The 18720-nt window shown below is 51.7% G+C and overlaps 7 protein-coding genes across 7 annotated transcripts; 2 read left to right on the plus strand and 5 right to left on the minus strand.

Moving 5' to 3' along the window:
* Positions 1-1068: 1068 nt before the first annotated feature.
* CC77DRAFT_1003472 (S-adenosyl-L-methionine-dependent methyltransferase) lies at positions 1069-4902 on the plus strand (the record flags this gene model as incomplete). The annotated part of the gene is made up of 2 exons (XM_018523210.1): positions 1069-4243; positions 4328-4902. The coding sequence occupies 2 exons, from the start codon at positions 1069-1071 to the stop codon at positions 4900-4902; spliced, it is 3750 nt and encodes a 1249-aa protein (XP_018378734.1).
* CC77DRAFT_977466 (Dihydroorotase) lies at positions 4897-6490 on the minus strand. The gene is made up of 3 exons (XM_018535969.1): positions 6323-6490; positions 5936-6127; positions 4897-5836 (listed from the first exon to the last, which is right to left on the minus strand). Exons 1-3 carry the CDS (start codon positions 6455-6457, stop codon positions 5045-5047), a joined length of 1119 nt encoding a protein of 372 aa, XP_018378735.1. The 5' UTR covers positions 6458-6490; the 3' UTR covers positions 4897-5044.
* A 788-nt stretch (positions 6491-7278) lies between these two features.
* Positions 7279-7563, minus strand: CC77DRAFT_895886 (ankyrin; the record flags this gene model as incomplete). The annotated part of the gene is made up of 1 exon (XM_018533530.1): positions 7279-7563. A coding segment is annotated over one exon (285 nt), but the record flags the coding sequence as incomplete, so codon positions are not given.
* A 240-nt stretch (positions 7564-7803) lies between these two features.
* CC77DRAFT_896944 (ankyrin) lies at positions 7804-9171 on the minus strand (the record flags this gene model as incomplete). The annotated part of the gene is made up of 2 exons (XM_018533541.1): positions 7804-8019; positions 8935-9171. Coding segments are annotated over 2 exons (453 nt in total), but the record flags the coding sequence as incomplete, so codon positions are not given.
* A 2191-nt stretch (positions 9172-11362) lies between these two features.
* CC77DRAFT_673354 (hypothetical protein) lies at positions 11363-12567 on the minus strand. Its single transcript, XM_018532704.1, has 3 exons — positions 12140-12567; positions 11851-12079; positions 11363-11781 (listed from the first exon to the last, which is right to left on the minus strand). Exons 1-3 carry the CDS (start codon positions 12379-12381, stop codon positions 11593-11595), a joined length of 660 nt encoding a protein of 219 aa, XP_018378738.1. The 5' UTR covers positions 12382-12567; the 3' UTR covers positions 11363-11592.
* Positions 12568-13410: 843 nt separating this feature from the next.
* Positions 13411-14437, minus strand: CC77DRAFT_1026734 (hypothetical protein). The gene has a single exon (XM_018526317.1). It carries the CDS (start codon positions 14393-14395, stop codon positions 13475-13477), a length of 921 nt encoding a protein of 306 aa, XP_018378739.1. The 5' UTR covers positions 14396-14437; the 3' UTR covers positions 13411-13474.
* A 183-nt stretch (positions 14438-14620) lies between these two features.
* CC77DRAFT_1026735 (hypothetical protein) lies at positions 14621-18094 on the plus strand. Its single transcript, XM_018526318.1, has 4 exons — positions 14621-16056; positions 16107-16618; positions 16668-17246; positions 17307-18094. The coding sequence occupies exons 1-4, from the start codon at positions 14745-14747 to the stop codon at positions 17985-17987; spliced, it is 3084 nt and encodes a 1027-aa protein (XP_018378740.1). The 5' UTR covers positions 14621-14744; the 3' UTR covers positions 17988-18094.
* The last annotated feature ends 626 nt before the right edge of the window (positions 18095-18720 follow it).

Raw genomic sequence — 18720 nt, forward strand, 5'->3', positions numbered from 1 at the left:
GGATAGATTCTGTAACGCGCTGAAATTGTGCTGGCGGAGTATCCCCAGCGCTCTAATCAAGTCCCTTATATTGTCTATGCTACGCCGCCTTAAAGCTTGTATTAAAGCTAAAGGGTGGCATACAAGGTACTAGCTATCGACAATGAAATCCTGCTTTGAAACATTGAAAAAAATGTTGTTTTGGGTGAGTTATCCACCCAAAACAGCATTGCCCAAAATGGTGGTTCGGCGCTTCGGCAGCTTGGCGTTGCAAAACTTTTGACCTAGTACTGTACATGTGAACGAGCATCACGCTCATCATGCCACGGTCGCTAGTAAGAGCAATAGCTTTACCTGTGTTATTCCCCTAATAGTTGGCATGTGCTATTTACATACACATAGTAAAGGCAATGCCCCCACTGTTCGTTGGATTTCCGGGGACGCTGCAGGCTGCAATCACCCGTGGACGTGCACGTGCTAGGGTAATCATTACTCCAGCTCATTCTATATCCATCAACCCATCTCCATCGCAAGAAACCGTGTATCTCGGAATCTCGGTGCAAGCTATTCAAGAACGACCGTAATCAAATATCGATAGTAAATTCCCTAATGCGATGATCACGTCCCTCCAGCCTCTTCGTGAGCAGGTGGCTAGTGCGCTTGCCTTGGTGAGGCACCGCTGCCTGCTATCTCCAGATGTCGCTACCACATTCTGAACTTGAGACTTGCCACTTGTTCTAACCCACCAAGAGGATGTTTTGATGCCGTCCTAGACAGTGAGTTTGGTCTGGGGTCACGTTCTCTTTGTTGTCTACAGTTTGACTGCGAGGCGTCCTGGATCCTTTGTTGGCCGCACGCTCAGTCGTTGCAAGAGCTGGATTTCACCGTTCAACCGTCACCCGCGCATTCACCTTGACTGAAACAGTATGGCTGCGGCCTGATTCGGAACTCAACACGGCCTTTCCAGCGTTCGGCCATCCTTCACCGCTGTACCGCGCGCCTGGATTGCCTACACACCAGATCCGCAAGCAGATAATGCCACCTGCCCTTACCAAAGACAGTATCATATTATCGACACCGGACTCTTCAATGCGGCGGCAAGGCCCAAAGAGCGAGAATACAACACGTCGAAGCCAACCAACCATCCGTCTCTCGGCGACTAGCGACTTTGCACGATCGCATGTAGCTAATTGGTCACCACCAGTACCCATAACGCCAGAGTCGGACGCACTACGAGGATTCAAGAGTGAGTGGAACCGAAAATCCGGGCAGCCTTCCTACGATGGACGCGAATCCGGAAAGAAGCTTCTGATTGTGGAGTTACAAGATTTCGAGATTTACCGAGCGCCAACGAGTGAGAAGAGGGCATACGAATTGATCAGTCTGCACTATCTTGAGATTCCCATTGCTAAGAAATTATGTTTTGACGGCTTCGTATGCTTGGGCGCAACCAAGCATTTTGTGCACGCTGTACCTATTCAGGACAGTTCTATCGAGGGCTACGGGGACCAAGAGGATCCCAACGTCACAACTTACATACAATCAACTCTCGCAGCAAAGGACACTGTGTATGACATCTGGTACAAACTCAACCAGGCCGCTCCGCGCTACAGAGAGTTCCAAAAATCATTCATCTGGGTCGCGCAACTAGGAAAGCATGTTATCGACTACCTGGGGAGTCAGTCGGCGGGCAGTATAGGACTTAACCACTTTCGCGAGGATTTCTATACTTATATCACGCAACAATTTGCTCGGTGTCCAGACTTTGAAAGCTGGCATAGTGCGTTCAGATACCAGACTGACTTTCGCGTTGGCGTCAACGCATATATCGAATACTTCTACAATCAGGCTTTTAATCTCCCGAACTCAAGACAACTTCTAGCGCACCCACTCTGGAGCGAATGCACGGCCAAAGATTTGACAGCTATCGAGCCCCAAGAGAAGGTCATCGAGCAAACTATCGCTACGCCTGAGGTATTTAGTTGCTTTAAAGACATGTATTTCGGCGGGCAACTACGCAAGCAACGTCCGGTAGAAACTATCGCCATCGACCAGGAGCGTAGGAAGCGCAAACTCGGTTTCGCTAAACGTGGATCGGCACAACAGACAACTCGACCAAACGTCTGTAGACCGTACGGGAACTCACTAGTGAAGGTGGGCGACATCGTTGCACTGAGTCCAAACGAAACTGACTCCACGGTTTGGCGCAATACGAACTGGGATTGGCTTGCCTACGTTCAGGCTACGGAGCTTCTGAAAAACGGAGTTCAGAAGTTGTTTGTGCTATGGATCTATCGACATCATGAGACCAACATCTCCACAGCGAGGTATCCTTATGAGAACGAAGTCTTCCTGTCTGACAACTGCAATTGTACCGAAGGGGAGCTGTTGTCTACTGACATCAAGGGAAGGTACAACGTAGACTGGTCACCAACTACGATTGATACCAACCACTTCTTCATCCGCCAGACGTACGTTACTCAGCCAAGCGCTTTCGTAACCGTCCAATCCTCACATAAGACTTGCACATGCCTAAGACCCAAAAGCTCGCCAGAGGAGACTTATTATCGCGGCGACACAGTATACATGGCAAGAGCATTGCACGGAACTCAAATCCTGGATCCAGTCGTTATTCAGCGTATCGATCACGCCAATCAGACGACCACGATACGCAAGCTACTAAGACTAAAGCGTGACTGCGAGGAGCTAGCAATGAAGGCTGGTCGAGTCGACCTCGCCCCAAATGAGCTTGTGCTTACTGACGAATATGAGGTGGTGGCCTTAACTCGTATCCAGAGGCGCTGCCACATCAAGTTTGTTTCCAAGTCAGACATTGTGAATGACCGCATACCATTCACATACAATCGTGGCGGTGCTGGGGATCTTTGGTTTCTAGCTATGGGAATGATCACTAAGGGGCAGGAGAAGAGCCTCGTCTTCCTGCGCAGTCTGCCAAGCAGTTTCCACGAAGGCCCCGATATGACCTCCTCTCAGCCCTTGCGAGGCATGAGTTTATTTAGTGGCGGAGGTTCTCTTGATCGAGGTCTCGAAGAAGGCGGTGCAGTCGTCTTCAAATTTGCCGTTGACTCTAGCGAGCATGCTATCCACACTCTGCGAGCGAACTCAAAGAACCCAGAGGCGATGTGTCTGTTTTGTGGTTATGTTGACGATCACTTCAACGCAGCTCTGAATGGCAGCAGACCAAAGCTCGTCCCCCGAGTTGGACACGTTGATCTCATCGCTGCCGGAACCCCATGTCCTGGTTTCTCAACCATGCAGCGAAATTTTCTTAGTGAGCCGTCACTGGAAAACGCGTCGCACATCACCACATTTTGTTCGTACGTCGATCTGTATCGACCCTTGTACGGTGTTCTTGAGAACGTGGTCAATATGTCGTCAACACGTGTGGGGTACGAGAATCAAAACGTATTATCGCAGGTGGTTGCTTGCCTCGTTTCAATAGGCTACCAGTGCAACCAGTACATCATGGATGCATGGAGTTACGGTAGCGCGCAACAACGCTCGCGCTTGATTCTTACTATAGCAGCCCCAGGCCTCGAACCGATAGCGCAACCGTGGCACACACATTCACGACTATTTGAGGATACTGCTGGGAAAAGCCTCGGTCGTCTACCCAATGGAGAGCGATATGGGCAACGAGAGTACTATCCCACGCCCTTTGCGCACATACCTGCATCGACTGTAAGTAATGGGTTGCCTGATATTGGAACAGGCGTAATCCAGACCTGCATTCCGTTTCCCGATCATAGAGTGCCAGGACTACCCACACGCAAACAACGAGCACTTATTAAATGTATTCCGAGACAACCACCGGGCTGTGGTTACAGAGAAGCTGATCAACGCGGCCTCATTCCGACGCTTCTAAGGGATACAAGGCCCGATGCTGGAAGGGCTTACAGGAGGATCAAAGCGAAGGGTCTGGTACCATGCATTACGACGGGTCTTGCTAGCCAAAACTCTCACAACGGCGCAGTATTACATTGGGACCAACATCGGTCAATCAGTGTATTAGAAGCTCGTCGTACGCAAGGTTATATGGATCAAGAGCCGATTATCGGCAGTCTCATCAAGCAGTATGAGATCGTTGGAAATGGGGTGGACCGTAAGGTTGCTTTTGCAATAGGATTAGCTTTACTTCAAGCTGTTCGGGAAAACGACTCAGGATTTACAGCGAACGGGACGACACAAAGCTCCACGGAGATAATCGGTTTTCCCAGCGACACCGCGCTCAAGTCAGATCAGGGTATCAGTTTCAAGGCCGATTCCCAATCTATCGCACCCGAAGGATCACCACTTCCGAAGGAACAGCGCAACGAGAGTACTAAAGAGGTAGTCATGATGCCCAGAAAGTCGCGAACCGTCCAGACCATGCATGATGATAGGAGCAGTTCGACACCGTCCAAAAAAGATGCAAAACTACCAGATGGACCCGCACATAATTTTATACAGGCCCCTACGCTCTCACAGCCTAGTGGCTACGATCCACAGAGCACTGGCCTCTTTTACCGTCTTTCCAAAAGCCTGACTTCCAGCATCGGTAGGCTATCGTTGTCAACCATGGTATCTTCCGGACCAGCTATGATACCAACTTCCATGAAGCGCAATCGAGAAGATGGCATAGAAGACAGCACCATGGAAAGCGAGAGCCATCTGTCCGAGGAGCGACCCCGGAAACAGCCACGTGTTAGAGAAAGACCATCGATAGACAATACCACTGCTAGTGAAGCAGAGAATAGTAGTAGAAATTCTGTATTCTCACATCGGCATAGCAGAGGAAGTTCGACTAGCTCATCAAAAACTCGCCAAACTCGTCATTCAGGATTGTCCGTGGAATTCGTCCCAAAGAACTGGAACAGGAAACCCGAGTCAGAAAAGCATAAGAGGGTAGATGGAAGAGTCTGACAAACGTGAGGCATTTTTGTTAGCTATGGCCAGGCCAGGAGACGCTTCGTCGTCTCGTCTTGTATTTGAGAACTACATTACAAGCTTGACATAGACCTCTGTAGACATGAAATCTGCGAAACGTCGATGTTGGAGCAGACGCTCACTTCCATTCAACACTCCAAGTCATTTCACCCTTCCTGAAAGGCACAACCTCTACATCTCCGCCACCCTCCTTCTTCAACACGTCCAAGACCTTCTCCCCACCCTTCTTCAAAACGACCTTCTCACCCCTCTTTTCCTCAACCTGGTAAAACTTCCTTCCCCACACCCCAAAGAAGCCCTCAAGAACCTCCTTGGTCACCTCACTCTCCTTGATGACTCCCCTCTCGATCCCCGTCTGAAGTGCATCCAATACGTATCCCAGCGCATACGGCTGAGTGAACACACCCGCAGCAACCTTATCCTCGCCCCTCTTCTTGCCCCGTGGATGCGGCGCCGAATCCGTCCCTAGGTAAAATTTCCCGTTGCTCTGCACAACAGCGCGGAGTAACGCATCGCGGTCCTCGGGCGTCTTAGCAACAGGCTTGCAGAAACAGAATGGGTCGCCCGCCCAATCATCAATGATGAGACTAAGGTGGTGTGCGGTGATAGTACCAGACACCGAGGGGCCACAGGAACGGACTGCATCTAGAGCGGCGGCGGTGCTGCAGTGCTCGAGGATGATGCGGAGTTTGGGGAAGCGCTTGTGCAGGGAGATGAAAGTGGGTAGGAAGGCGGGCTCGGCGTTGAGGATGGTGATGGCGCCTGTCTTTGTGTCTTTGGTTGATGAGACGTGGGTGCCGGCTGGTGTGGATGGGACTTCGCCGTGGAGGTTGAGGACCATGTTTTGCTTTTCCATCTCCTCGAAGACAGGGTAGAAGGTCTCGTAGTCGAGGACACCGGAGGACGAGTTCTGGAACGATGAGTTATTCGATGCATGCATGTGTAGTGTCTAGCGTTTTGCATTTGATGGCTACATTGGTTGTAGATAGGTGATGGGAGTTGCACGTACCGTTGTAACACCTGCCGGGTAGGACTTCACACCTGTGATTCCCGCTTTCTTCGCTTCACGAATCACCTCGGGTGTAATATCTTCGTGGAGATACAAGGACATGAGATAATCCACATTCGGTTCAATTGCCCGGAGACGGTCGCGGTACTCAAGGCACTGCTGCACGGACGTGATGGGTGGAACAAGGTTAGGCTATAGTAGTAAGCATATGGAAGTTGAAGAAGCACTATAAGCATCTTGTGAAGAAAGGGGAACACAAAGATAAGAACAAAAAGAATAGACATGGCAAGGGGGTAAGCAGTAAGTAAAACAAGATAGAGGGATCAAGACGTGAATCGAGACTTGACTTGAGTATAAAGATTGTTTGTGCAAAAGACGCTAGCTTACCATGACATACACCTGATTCACACCACCCTTGCGAATCGTAGGTGTGACGAGCTGCGACATCTCGCCATCACGGAGATGTACATGGGCGTCAAAAGCCGCTCGTAGCTCAATCTCGGTCAACTTGGTGAAGTTCATGTTTGGCTATTGGGAACTCTGCTTGTGGGGTTGTTGTTACTACTGCTGGAAAATCGCCCGCTTTTTGGCGAGATCGGGGCGCGGAACCGCACTAGTCCGGAAGTAGGATGCACTACCGTCTGCAACTTGATAAATCTCACCTACGACCATTCTTGCTCTGCATTCGTCCTCATCGCAGCCACTGGTGATCTTGATATGCTACTTATTATTCTATGAAGTTTATTCATTCTTTGTTTTCTCTATGTAGAGGACTCCTTACTGGAGCTATCATCACTATCCGAGTCTGTGTCGTCGTCATCGCTGTCCGAGTCTTGGTTGGCGGCTTCGGATTGAGCATCTGGCTCGTCTTCAAACTCCTGGCCCATGGTATTCCATTCGTGATGTGGGTGCAGCACATGTCTATTGGCATAGCACTTGTAGCAAAAATCGAAATCCCAGCATTCTCTGCACTTGTAGCGGAAGCCGCTGACTTTCTGTGACTAGGCATGAGTATCTTTGTTAGAAACACAGAGAAAAAGGATTGGACTTACGAAGAGACAACCATCGCAGTAAATATACGGCCATGCATCAAAGGCCTTTTTTGATTGGTGAGAGATTTGATCCCATGCCATGGTGTCGTTGTTGACATTGTTATTGGGCGTCAACAGGTGTAAAGTCTCTTGCTTGGCACCATGGTAGTTGGCCAGCTTGAGCGGCGATGACTGCTTGCCATCAGGCCCAACGGTGAGAGCGCAGATATCGGCGCCCTGGTCGATGAGGAAGACGACAAATTCATGCTTGCGCTGTTCGCGCATGTCCTGATCGACTAGGTCGGAGTGGCGGTAGTAGGTGCCTCTGGCGGCGTAGTGCAGCGGAGTCCAGCCGTCGGCATCGGGTGCATGGAGTAGGCCATTGGTGGCCTGCAGCACACAACGGAGCAGATGCAGATTCCCACTCACGATGGCGAAATGCACCAGCGTGCGACCGGCGTTGTCACGTGCGTAGAGATTGGCGTTGGCGTCACGCAGGACGGCAAAGTTGGCCGTGGTAGGTCTAACGGCGGCGAGGTGAATGGGGTAGCGGCCAGCCTGGTCACACGTGTCCGTCGTCGCGCCGAGACGGAGCAGGAATTGCAGGACTGGAGCCGTGGCGCGGTAGCTACCGGCGGCTAGGGCCGACCCGTAGAGTCCGCCGGTGGCGTTGACGTCCATTGTGGCGGTGTCGGAAACAAGGCATTGCAGGACCTCAAGTATCGTGCGCTCTACGTCGTCGTCCTCCTCATCCACACCGACAACCAACGAGCGGCCGCAGGCGGCCTGGGCGGGTGAGCCATGGTAGGAGGCGATGAGATTAACATTGGCGCCGGCGTCAACCAAGAGGCGGACGGCAGCGGGAGAGGCCTTGGAGCAGGCCAGGTGCAACGGGGCGCCGGTGTTGAGGGCATTGTCATTGGCATTGGCATTGGCGCCGCGCTTGAGCAAGAAGCGCGCAATGTCCAGCTTGTCCTTGTCAATGGCCTTGTGCAGTGGCGTCCAGCCGGCCGTGTTGGTGGTGTCGACGTTACTGCCGGCATGGACGAGCAGCTTCATGTCGGCCAGCCGGACGGTGTCGCGTTCCAGGGCGGCGTTGAGGGCCGTGTCGCCGTCGCGGTCGGTCAGGCCAAGGTCAGGCTGGAACTCGAGCACCATGCGCAGCAGGTCCGTCGTGTCCATGTACAAGACAGGATGGATGCCGCTTGCTGGCTTGATGCTGGTATCGGCGCCGGCCTCGAGCAGCACACGCGCCGTGTCGCCATGGCCGGCATTGAGGGCAGCGAGCAGCGGCGTGAAGCCGGACAGCGTGTCGTCGTCGTCGTCGTCGGCGGGGCGATAGGGCAGGTCGACGTCGGCATGGTGCTCGACCAGCACCGCCACCACGTCCGTCTGGCCCCATTCGGCCGCGAGGAACAGCGGCGAGCGCTCGCTCCCGGCCACGACTTTATCAACGGATGCTCCGGCCTCGAGCAACAGGCGCGTCACGGCGGCGCTCTTGTATGCGCCATGCAGCGGCGTCCACAGGCTGCACACATCGTTCACCTTGGCGCCTTTGTCGAGCAGCAGCCGCACCATGTCGACGTCACCTTCCAGGCACGCGCCAAACAGCGGCGAGCTCCCGGGCGTGCGCAGGTTGACGTCGGCGCCCTTGTCCACCAGCCACTCCACCATGGCCCGCCCGCCCTCCTGGCTCACAGCCATCTGCAGAGCCGTCGCCTTCTGCTCGTCATGCCGCTTGTTCACATCCGCCCCATGCTCCACCAGCAGCTGCACCATGTCGAGCCGCTTTGCTTTGACGGCAAACATCAGCGGCGTGCCGCCTGGGCATTCGTGGTTCGCGTCGCTCTTGAACCGAAGCAGCTCTTGAACACACTGCCACGCGCCTTCTTGGATAGCCGTGTGCAGCGGCGGCCACGATTCGCCATCGCCCTTCGTTTCCGTCTGCGCCCCGTGTTCGAGGAACACGCGTACGGCGGCGTGCGCCCCTACGCTACATGCACTGCTAATGGCTCCGCCGTCGTCTGCGTTGGGGGGAGCGCCCTTCTCGAGTAGCAGTCTAATTATGTTGGCATTTCCCCACCGGGCCGCCGCATCCAGCACCGAATTGTCATACTCGTCGCGCGCCGTCACAAGGCTTTCATCGTGCATGGCCACCAGCTTGACCACCTCGACGTGGCCGTTGCGTGCTGCTATGTACAGAGAGCATTGGCCAAACGGCGCTCCCTCGCTGCCACTGATGTCGGCACCCTCGTCCATCAGCGCCTGCACAACCTTGGCATGGCCATTCCATGCCGCCCGGCGGACGACAAAAGCCGGCCATATGAATGATGGCACTGCCGTCTTGCGAATGTGCGACACAACATCCACAAGCACGTCCTCGTCTCCCCCCGAGCAAGCTGCTTCGAGCACGTACTCGGCCGTTGCCCTGTCCAGCTCCACTGACCGTAACAAGTGAAGCACCAAACTACCATGTCTGTTTCTTGCCGCCTCGGCCACAGCATACGGAAGCCACAGCTTTTGCTCGGCTTCGGACATGCCGTTGTCTTGTATCCATCGCTCATATACATCGTCCAGGCCCATGGAAGCCACGAGCGGTAGTGGGCAAACATAGGTGCGATCCACCCGAGAAAACGGATTCGACATGAACCAATGTGCCATCTGCCAACCCCGTAACACTGCCTTGCTCTTGAAAAACTCCACCACTTGCGTTATCAAACGACTCCTGTTGGATGCAAGTCGATAGTGCCGATCCCAGTAGCACACAGCATAGGTGGCTACGTCTACCCGGGGCCGGACACATGGTGTTGACAGAACACCATGCCGAACCTCGCATACCGTATTCAAAGCATCATGGGCACTAGTGGTGCCCAAGAATGCAAGGCAGGCTTCTGCCATTATTTCGTGTGCAGTCGCCTGGACATGATACCACTCCTCCTTGTCACACTGGAGAATCAGATTCTTTAGCTCTGCATGTTGGAAGCGCATCTCCTGCGGGTTGGAGAAATCAAAGATTGGGATGCCAGTCAGCGTATTCATTGCCCCCATACCATCTGCATCTTGGGTCGATTCAGATATGCCAAGTACTGAGCGCAGTTCGCCAATACTAAGGGGCCGAAAGGCAAATACGAGCCAGGTAATGGCCCTGGCCACGAGACTGCGCTTGGCTTCCGGCACGGCGCGCATAGTCTTCCGGAAGAGAACTTCCAAGTTCACTTCCGGAAGCCTTTCCAGGGCATTTGTGAGAGCATCTAAAGAGGGGCTGTTCTGGACATCTTGAACGAGGAGCCGGGTCAGGCCAACATCATTACCGCATTTCCTCAACAGACCGTCTCGGTATCTACCGATTGATAGTGTTGATGCGTATCTGGCATCGAGCTGATGCAACGCGTAGTCAATCTCATCCCTGACACAGGGATCGACATCTTCCAGTGAGAATTCATCCTCGAGTACAATTGTCGGCGAGCCCTTCAGCCACTCATCGAGCGAGTCTATCGACTTGGTCATGATCAGGAATTTCCATGGCTTCTCCCATGATTCTGACATTTCGGCTGCCAAACGCCAGAACGAAGAGAGCTTGTCCGAGCATTCATCCAGGTTGTCAAGCACAAAAACCATTTCTCCCTGGCTGTAGAAGTATCGAATCCTGCTCAATAACAGAAGTAAGTCGTACTCAGTAAGAGTGCGCTGTGCTAGAAAGCGAGACATATTGAGCCCCAAGTCAAAGTCGGATTTGAGAACCTCTTCCGTCCTTACCCACTGTGCGGCCATGGTTGAAAGGAATGCCCATGTATCCTTGTAGCGGTCATCGCCCCCATCAAATGAGAAGTAGCTCCGAATTCCATCATCTGAGGAATTCTTCACTATATCTTCGAAGACGAATCCAGAAAGCCATGGGCTCGGACTTTGCCCATGGATAATCAAAACATTGGAATCAGTGCTCTCCCGCCAGTTGATGTATTGTTGGTTGTTAGCCAGAGGGTTTTTCTGATACCGGTTGAATAGGACTGGTCGGACCGGAGGCGCCTGTGCCACGAGTGCGTTCATATATGATGATACCTCTGCTAATTTCACCACTCCCTGATCTAATTAATGTTAGTTCAATCATTGCTACCATCTTACCCCTCAGCAGCTTTGATTCACCCTACCTAGCTTGAGCTGATCTTTGAATTCTCTAAACGTCGATTTCAACTCCGAAATCTGCTCTGCGCAGGCCAAAGCCGCATGGGGCTGAGGAAATTCGTATTTAAATACGTTTCCAGTCGCGAGCGTCGCGTCAAATTCATTGAAAATCTGGAAAATGCAAAGAGTTAACTCAACATCATTCAGCCATGCCGTGTGTACTGCATCTTACGCATTCATTTAGGTCCGTGAGGGTAGATCGAACACTGAGGATTTCCGTCTTTAGAAGAGTCTTGGACTCCACGAAAGCCAGATTGCAATCGATGACGGCCCTTGCGAGGCTTTTGATCTGAAGCAGCGAATTTCCCTTGGGTAATTTTGAACCCGAGAAGAAAAGCCGTGCAATCTTCTCTTCCATATCGAAGACGCTATGCCATCTGTGTGGATAGCCGATGAATATCTAAGTCGCGGTTCGTTAGCCAAGTACCATAAGATTGACTGGCCTCAAGGGGTTGAATACAATCCATTTGGTGGACTCGGCGATGTCGGCATATCCTGGATCCATGACGGATTGATACAAAGCCTAGAAGCAGTCATTTGGCTGACACTTTCCATGTGAAGGGCATTTGTTACTTGTTTGACAATCGTGCCTCCGATATCATGGCAAACGAAGACGATCGGGCGGAACGAATCCTACAAGGAGATTATCAATAAGTGCGCGCCTGCGTCTCTCACCCTCCCCCTCCCACAAAAGGTATATACCTTGTCTTTTGCATTCCTTGCCTCTGCAACCGTGCGCAGTAACTTTGATGCCTCCGTAGTGATGGCCTCTTTCGAGAGCGTCTTGAAAGCATCGTAACCATAATTCATCAAACGGAAGTCCAGCTCGAGCTCGAATTCCTTCAGTCCACGGACTGTCCCTCGTTTCGATTCATCCCGCGCTTGCCAAGTTGTCTCACGGTGGCCGTGAAGACCGTGGATGGTGACAACGCTGCTTGGTCAGAACATGGATATGCGCCCATGATGCACAAGCCTCGCCAGATTGACCTACTCGAATTCGTTCACAAACATATGATTATCCTTGCCCTGAAGCCCATAGTCGCCGCTGCTTCCTTCCTCCTCCTCTGCGACAACCGGATCAATCACATCTGCAACGCTGCTCCGCCACCCGTTGGCATCGGTGCCTGGCGCTGGGTCAACATATTCAGCAGGAGACGTGTCGTGCTCGTCGCTTGTCGATGATGATGATGTTGCCGAAGAATGGTCATTATGGTCTGATGCGATGCTGGACATTTTCTCCCCAATCCAAATCCCGCGCGCAGAATGGGAGTCGGTCCAACAGGCGTGATCGTGCTGGAAATCGCAACAGCAAAGCGCGAAGCGAGGGGCTGATGTGCGCCTTCAAGCCCAACTTTCACCACATGGTAGCAGTCATGCGTGCCGCGGGCAGCACAGCCGCATTTACACCAGCGGAACCCTGTCTATGTCTAGTCATAGCTAAGCGGGGGCCGTTGGGGGCGGAAACTCGTCAGCGTGTGATGTGAGGGTTTCGGTAGGTGTGTCGTATGTATCGCTATCTATGCTAGATGCTGACGTGCATGAGATGACCGGGGCACGCCATTTGTAGGCTTAGCCTGCCAAGGCTAGTCATGTGACATGTGATGCCTATGCAGAATCTAGCTGAACCCACAGCACCTCCAGGTCCTTCAAATTCGGCCGACAGCTGAAATACCTGTTCGTACCCTTGGGATTGCGCTGCGAGTATGTACAGTGTAGGCAACGACCTTGGATTCGAAATCGTGCGAGAAAGTGTTCGTGTAAGTGATTAATATATAACTCAGCATCCGCCCCCACTTTAAATGCATAAAGAGGGCATGGGGTTATCATCTAGTGGGTGATACAGAGAAGTCTGCACCTGCGGGTACATCTCAACCTGGTTACTGCTGACACCCCAAGCTGTGGCTGCTGGCAACATCCCCACTCTCAGTACGATATATGCTCTATACACCGATTTAGAATTCCTGGCCTGCTTTCGATTGCATGAAGCTTGAATGTCCATCTCCGAAACTCCACGGCCACCGCTAAATCACATAAGTGGTACATGTGAACCGCCGCGGCTGCAAGTGTTGTATGTAGCCATCCCAGTGCTATCAAGGATGAGAAAAAAAGTAAGGATTATGTCAGATATGCTCATAACCCAAATCATAACCCAAACTACAACCCAGTTGTGCGTGATCATCCTAGAAGTAGGAAACCCAAACAATGCTACTCATGTATGCACAGGATCGAGAAGGAATCACCTGATACAGCCAACATATTTTTGCAACCTTCAAACTTTGGTAAAGTCATATCTAGTGTCTATATTGGTTCTGCGCGTCAAACTATTCTAGATATGCTTTACTGCAGAGTCAAGCACGGTTTGGAAAGTCACACCCGAGAGACTGCCCAGGTCCACAGATCCAAGTGCGGTGAGATCGTACGTCTGCAATTTGTTGGTAGGAGGCAGCTGTGGATCAAAAAGAAGAGGATCATCTTTGGGTCGTCCCCCAAACAGCCTTTGAAAGCTCTTCTCCATAGAACTTTTAGGATCAGCCTTGGCTTCTATCTTGAAATTGCAGCGAAACGGCTCCTCGTCCTGCCTTTTCAACAAGATTGCCGTACGCATCGTTGATGGTACGCCAGTCTTGGTGGTACTATTCTCAATAAGTGACCACGATGCACTGTCCGCATTCCCAAAAGTCCTTCCTAAAAGATCAATTGAACCAATCACTTTTGTCGCATCAGTAGTTTCTCGGTTGACGCTGCGTTCCCAGCCCAATTCCGCCCCCAACTCTACACCAGCAAGCGGAGGTGCCCCCAGACTGACGCCCGCCATGGTTGTCTTCTCTTCCGTCTGTGTCGTCTGGACCATAACCATACTATCGTAGGGTGCGATCCGAAACACTTCGGGCTCGGGGCCACCGGGTTGCTCAGGTGCAAACTGGAGGGTGATGTTCACCGCCAAAATGCGCCTTGCTGTCTTGCGGCTGTCGAACCTGAAGTTGAGAACAATAATTGTCGCAAATTCTTCGGCATCGGGGCTCACGAGGCCGTGAATCACGTCCAGACAGGTGCAGCGGATGTCCAGTGCCCCTTTACGCTCGGTAACATTGGTACGTTGGTAAGGCGCTGACGGATCGTTTCTGGTGCGAAATGAACTGCCTTCGTCGCCGCCAGGATTTAGCATAATATCAAAAACGTCGTCGTCGTCGTCATCCTCGTACTCCTCTTCTGTTTGCACGAGGTCGTTGTTGGAAACTTCTGCCATAGTCGCGTCAAGATGCTTATGGAGACTAAGGCTGCCTTGGGAAGGTATACATATCGTTTCTCAGGCGCACCCATGAATTATAATATAACTATACTTAGAAAGGAAGCTGTGCTGTGTGGGGGCCATTCCTTAGTCACGAGCCCTACCACACCAATCATCCCCCATTTCAAGGATTGCCCCGCCGCTAAAGCGTAAACACAATATGGCAGCCGTTCCGCCTGCTGCCTGCATCGGGCCAAGCTCTGCAGTGCGCCATCAAATGTGTGCATGCGCTGATTTCCCAGCCCATCTATTTGCTTTCCGGTAGGACAACAAAACTTCGTTCATACCAGACTGTATCCTGCCCATCATGGAAAGCACACGCCTACAAGAACCTGATGAATTGGAGATAGCGAAGGATCATGATACTGATAAGGCTGCCGAAAGCGAGACCGACAAGGAAGGTGACTCCAGTGAGTCGGGAAGTGAGGATGAAGAAGAGCACGAACAAGACATCAAAGTCCAATTCGAGCACATCATCGCCGGCTTCAGGGAGGGCAAGCTGAACATCAAAACCATCACCAGCAACCAGGACGAATACAACTACCTTGACCAAAGGACAAACGACCATAATCCGAGGAATCTTCTGCACATGATTGTAGAGGCAGGAAAGGACAGCGCGAGTGCGCTGAAGCCGCTCGTGGAACATGTGATCAAGCAGCATTGTCACCTCATGAAAGAAACGGACAGTGCTGGCACCACGCCGCTGCAGGCGGCCATCATAGGCGGCATCACTAAACTTGTGGAGTATATGTGCGATGCCTATAATGCCAAGGAGAATATTGATGTCGTTCTGGCGCTTGTGGACTCAAAGAACAACAACTGCCTTCACAAAGCCATGCTCAGCAAGCACAAATATGCGCGCAGAATCGCCCTCAAGCTCATCAAACGAGTACGCAATACCAAGACGCTGGAAGCCCAAAATAACGAATTCAAAACCCCACTTCACATTGCCGTCGAGTGGGAGCGCTGCACAGAATCGCAAATGGACGTCGTGCGCGCACTAGTGAATGCTTGCGACGCTGCTCTGAACGTTAATGTAGGCGCCGACATCGAGCCGTGTCGACTGTCAGTGTATCGATACCACGAGAAGACGAGACAAGCAGCGAAGAAGGCTGAAGCTGGGGCTAAAGACACAAGAGAAGAGCGCAGCGGTAACAGATCGAGCGACAAGACAGTAACCAGCAGCCGAAACGCAAAGGAAAGTTCTAAAAGTGTACCAGGAGGGCAACAGGTGCCAAAAGCCCCAGATCAGGTCCGTCCAGTCCCAACGCACCAGCTCAATCGCTCCAAGGAACAGCCACAGAGCAGACACAAGGAGTCAGCGGCTGAGCAGCAGGATCTCCCAATGAAAGGGATTCAGCGCCAGCCTTCACAACTTAATACATCCGCTGCAAGAATTGCCCATGTGGATGACTCTAAGCCAGGTGGGAAATTATCTGTGGCGATGTCGCCTGCCGTGTCCAAGGCACCGGTCTCGGGTACTAACAAGACATCCAAACATAAAGAAGTGGTCACAGAGGCGACGGCAAATGCAATTCGAGACTTCTTGAAGCTGTATTACATGGGAACCCGAGATGATCACGAAAGTATTGTTTCATTTCTCTACGGGCCAGTTCAAGGTAAGTCGATCAACAGCAGAGAGCATGGAGTGAGTCTAAAGGCGCGACAGAAAAGGAGTTGTACTGGTCATTGGCTGATGGGCCTCCCATCGTTTCATTACAGAGGCTGCAGAAGATGAGTTACGTCAACTTCGAAGATACTCTCAAATACGTGTTGCTCCCCAACATCCGGATAGACAAACCTCCAGCTGCGGTTTCCAAATTTCTCTCAAGGTCTACCGCCAAGGATACAGGCAAAGGTCGGGATGACTACACCGTTATTTTTGAATGGCTTCGTAGCAAGGGCGTAAAGCGAATCTTCAATCTATACATCGACGATAGCGAACAGCCGGCTCACAGTGATGAGACTATTGAAAAAGCTCTCCAGGGAATTGAGGTGCTCAAGGTTTGGGATTGGCAGAGAACGGATCTCAGCTCCGAGGTCATAGCAAAAGCTGCCCCAAATGTCAGTCAAGTCAACCTCTACTGGGGTGGAAACAATGCTGTCCTGCGCAGCTGGAGTGAGTCAGAGGGCCTTAACCAACTGAAAAAGCTTGACACAGTTGTGCTGTATGCGAATCAGGTGTGCATGCTCCGAGTCTAGAAAGGTTCAAGCACTGACTAGGATGCAGGGTTTGGAGACACGAGCGAGAGAGAAACGAAACTTGGATGCATTTTGCGCAAGACTGAAGTACAACAGAAGCCTGCTCATCGAAAGCATCGAAAGCAAGCAGTCCAACGATTCCAAGAACCAAGAACCACTCCCACCAACCATCAAAGTCCAGCGAGATGCATCTCCTTTGAAGAAGACGGAACTCGGGGAGGGACTAACGGCCGCACAAGAGCAACAAAAGGATCAACATAAGTGGCTAACGTGCATGGATGAGTTCGCAACCTTCATTCAGAACGTCGATCTGGATACTTCGCGCTTGAATGGGATTGAGCCGAGGCCAATCGTGGTAGCTCTCATCGACGATGGATTAGACATCAACGAACAATCTGTAGTCGACAAAGTGATTGGAGGCCGCAGCTTCCGCAACCAAAACAATCTTAACGCGCCATACTGGGCAACTAGTGGCTTTCATGGCACCGTCATGGCAAGCCTGATCTGCAGGGTTTGTCCCATGGTCCAGCTTTACGTTCTTCGGCTCGATGAGTATAGTGCCAAAGAGCAAGGGAAACGGCAAATCACGGCTAAGAGCGCCGAAAAGGTACGTTCAACGCCCGTGAGCATATCCCATTGCACCGATTAACTAATCCCCGTCTCAAAGGCCGTGCGCGCAGCTATCGACCGAGGTGTAGACATCATCTCTATGTCGTGGACAATCGAGAAGACGGTTGACAACGAAGCCGACATCAGGAAGCTCGAAATTTCTCTGGACGAAGCGGCTAAGAAGAACATCCTTCTCTTCTGCTCTGCCAACGACCAGGCTACCGACGCCAATGGGAGCCATCCAGCCGCCAACCCAACACGCTTCAAGATCGGTGCCGCGACAGCATGGGGCACCGCCTGGCGCTGGACTCGGGCCTCTCATGTCGACTTCATCTTCCCTGGCGACCGGGTCATCAAAGACCGGCCTGGCAATGTGCCATTTGAGAAGTGCAGCCTAGTCAGCGGCTCGAGCGTCGCGACAGCCTTGGCGGCAGGTTTGGCTGCTTTGGTACTATATTGCGTACAGTTCTCGGTCTATCATCGCAATGCGACGAACCAGCAAGGCAAGGGCGTTACGTTGGAAGATTTCCAAGCTATGAAAACACGTGATCGCATGGCGGAAGCGTTTCATGCAATCTATACCACCAGGGACAGCGATAATAAGTATATTGAGGTTTGGAATACTTTCGAGACAGCACCAAGAGAAGGGGAGGGTAAGGACAAGGATACTAAACGTGAGATTATCGTGACCGTGGCGAACAAACTGATTTCTAGAAGGAAATTAGTTTTTAGGTCTTGAAAGCTACTCTATCTTTAGTGTTCAAAGATGTACTTGTGTAGGAGAAATCCAGGATTCATTAAGATTAACGTGTTTTATAAGCGAGTCGTCCTTACAAGCGAGTCGTCCACCCAACCAACTTTAATCACCTTTAAAAATCAGATTAGTTATACCTTAACGCCAACAAGCTCTATTGCGCTTATCTAAAGCTGATATGCAGCTTACTATATTATCTCTTAATAGCTACTAGATTAAGACTAAGAGAGCTGCTGCTCGCGCGTTTAACGTCCCTTGAATGACGCTACGCGACAGACGCGCTGGCAGGCCTGCACAACACGAATGCTAGCCTAACTTAAAGAAGCTTACCCAGCTAGAGGAGGAGGTAATTGTTAGATATATACTTGACCTTGACTAGCGAGGATTTGGGCCTACGTATACAGCTACGCGCGATATAGCTAATAAGCTGCTTGCTGCGCGTAGTGCAGGTCGCGTTGGCGTCTACTAGCCGCGCAACTTTGTTAAGCGTACAGACAGTCTTACGACGCGTTTTAATTAATTGTATAATAGGCAGAGAGCTCTATGCGAGGACCCTGTGCTAATTAGCTGCTAGTTTAAGCTAGTAGAGGAGACAAAGGCTAAGTACAGTATCTGTGACAAGGACGTCTACAACTTTAACGAGGCTGGCTTTATAATAGGCAAGATCTAGACTTAGCTAGTTATTACAGGGTTAGAGAGGAGAGGCAGGCTAAAGACT

Source organism: Alternaria alternata (genome assembly GCF_001642055.1).
Source record: "Alternaria alternata strain SRC1lrK2f unplaced genomic scaffold CC77scaffold_46, whole genome shotgun sequence".
In the NCBI taxonomy this organism is placed as follows: Eukaryota; Fungi; Ascomycota; class Dothideomycetes; order Pleosporales; family Pleosporaceae; genus Alternaria; species Alternaria alternata.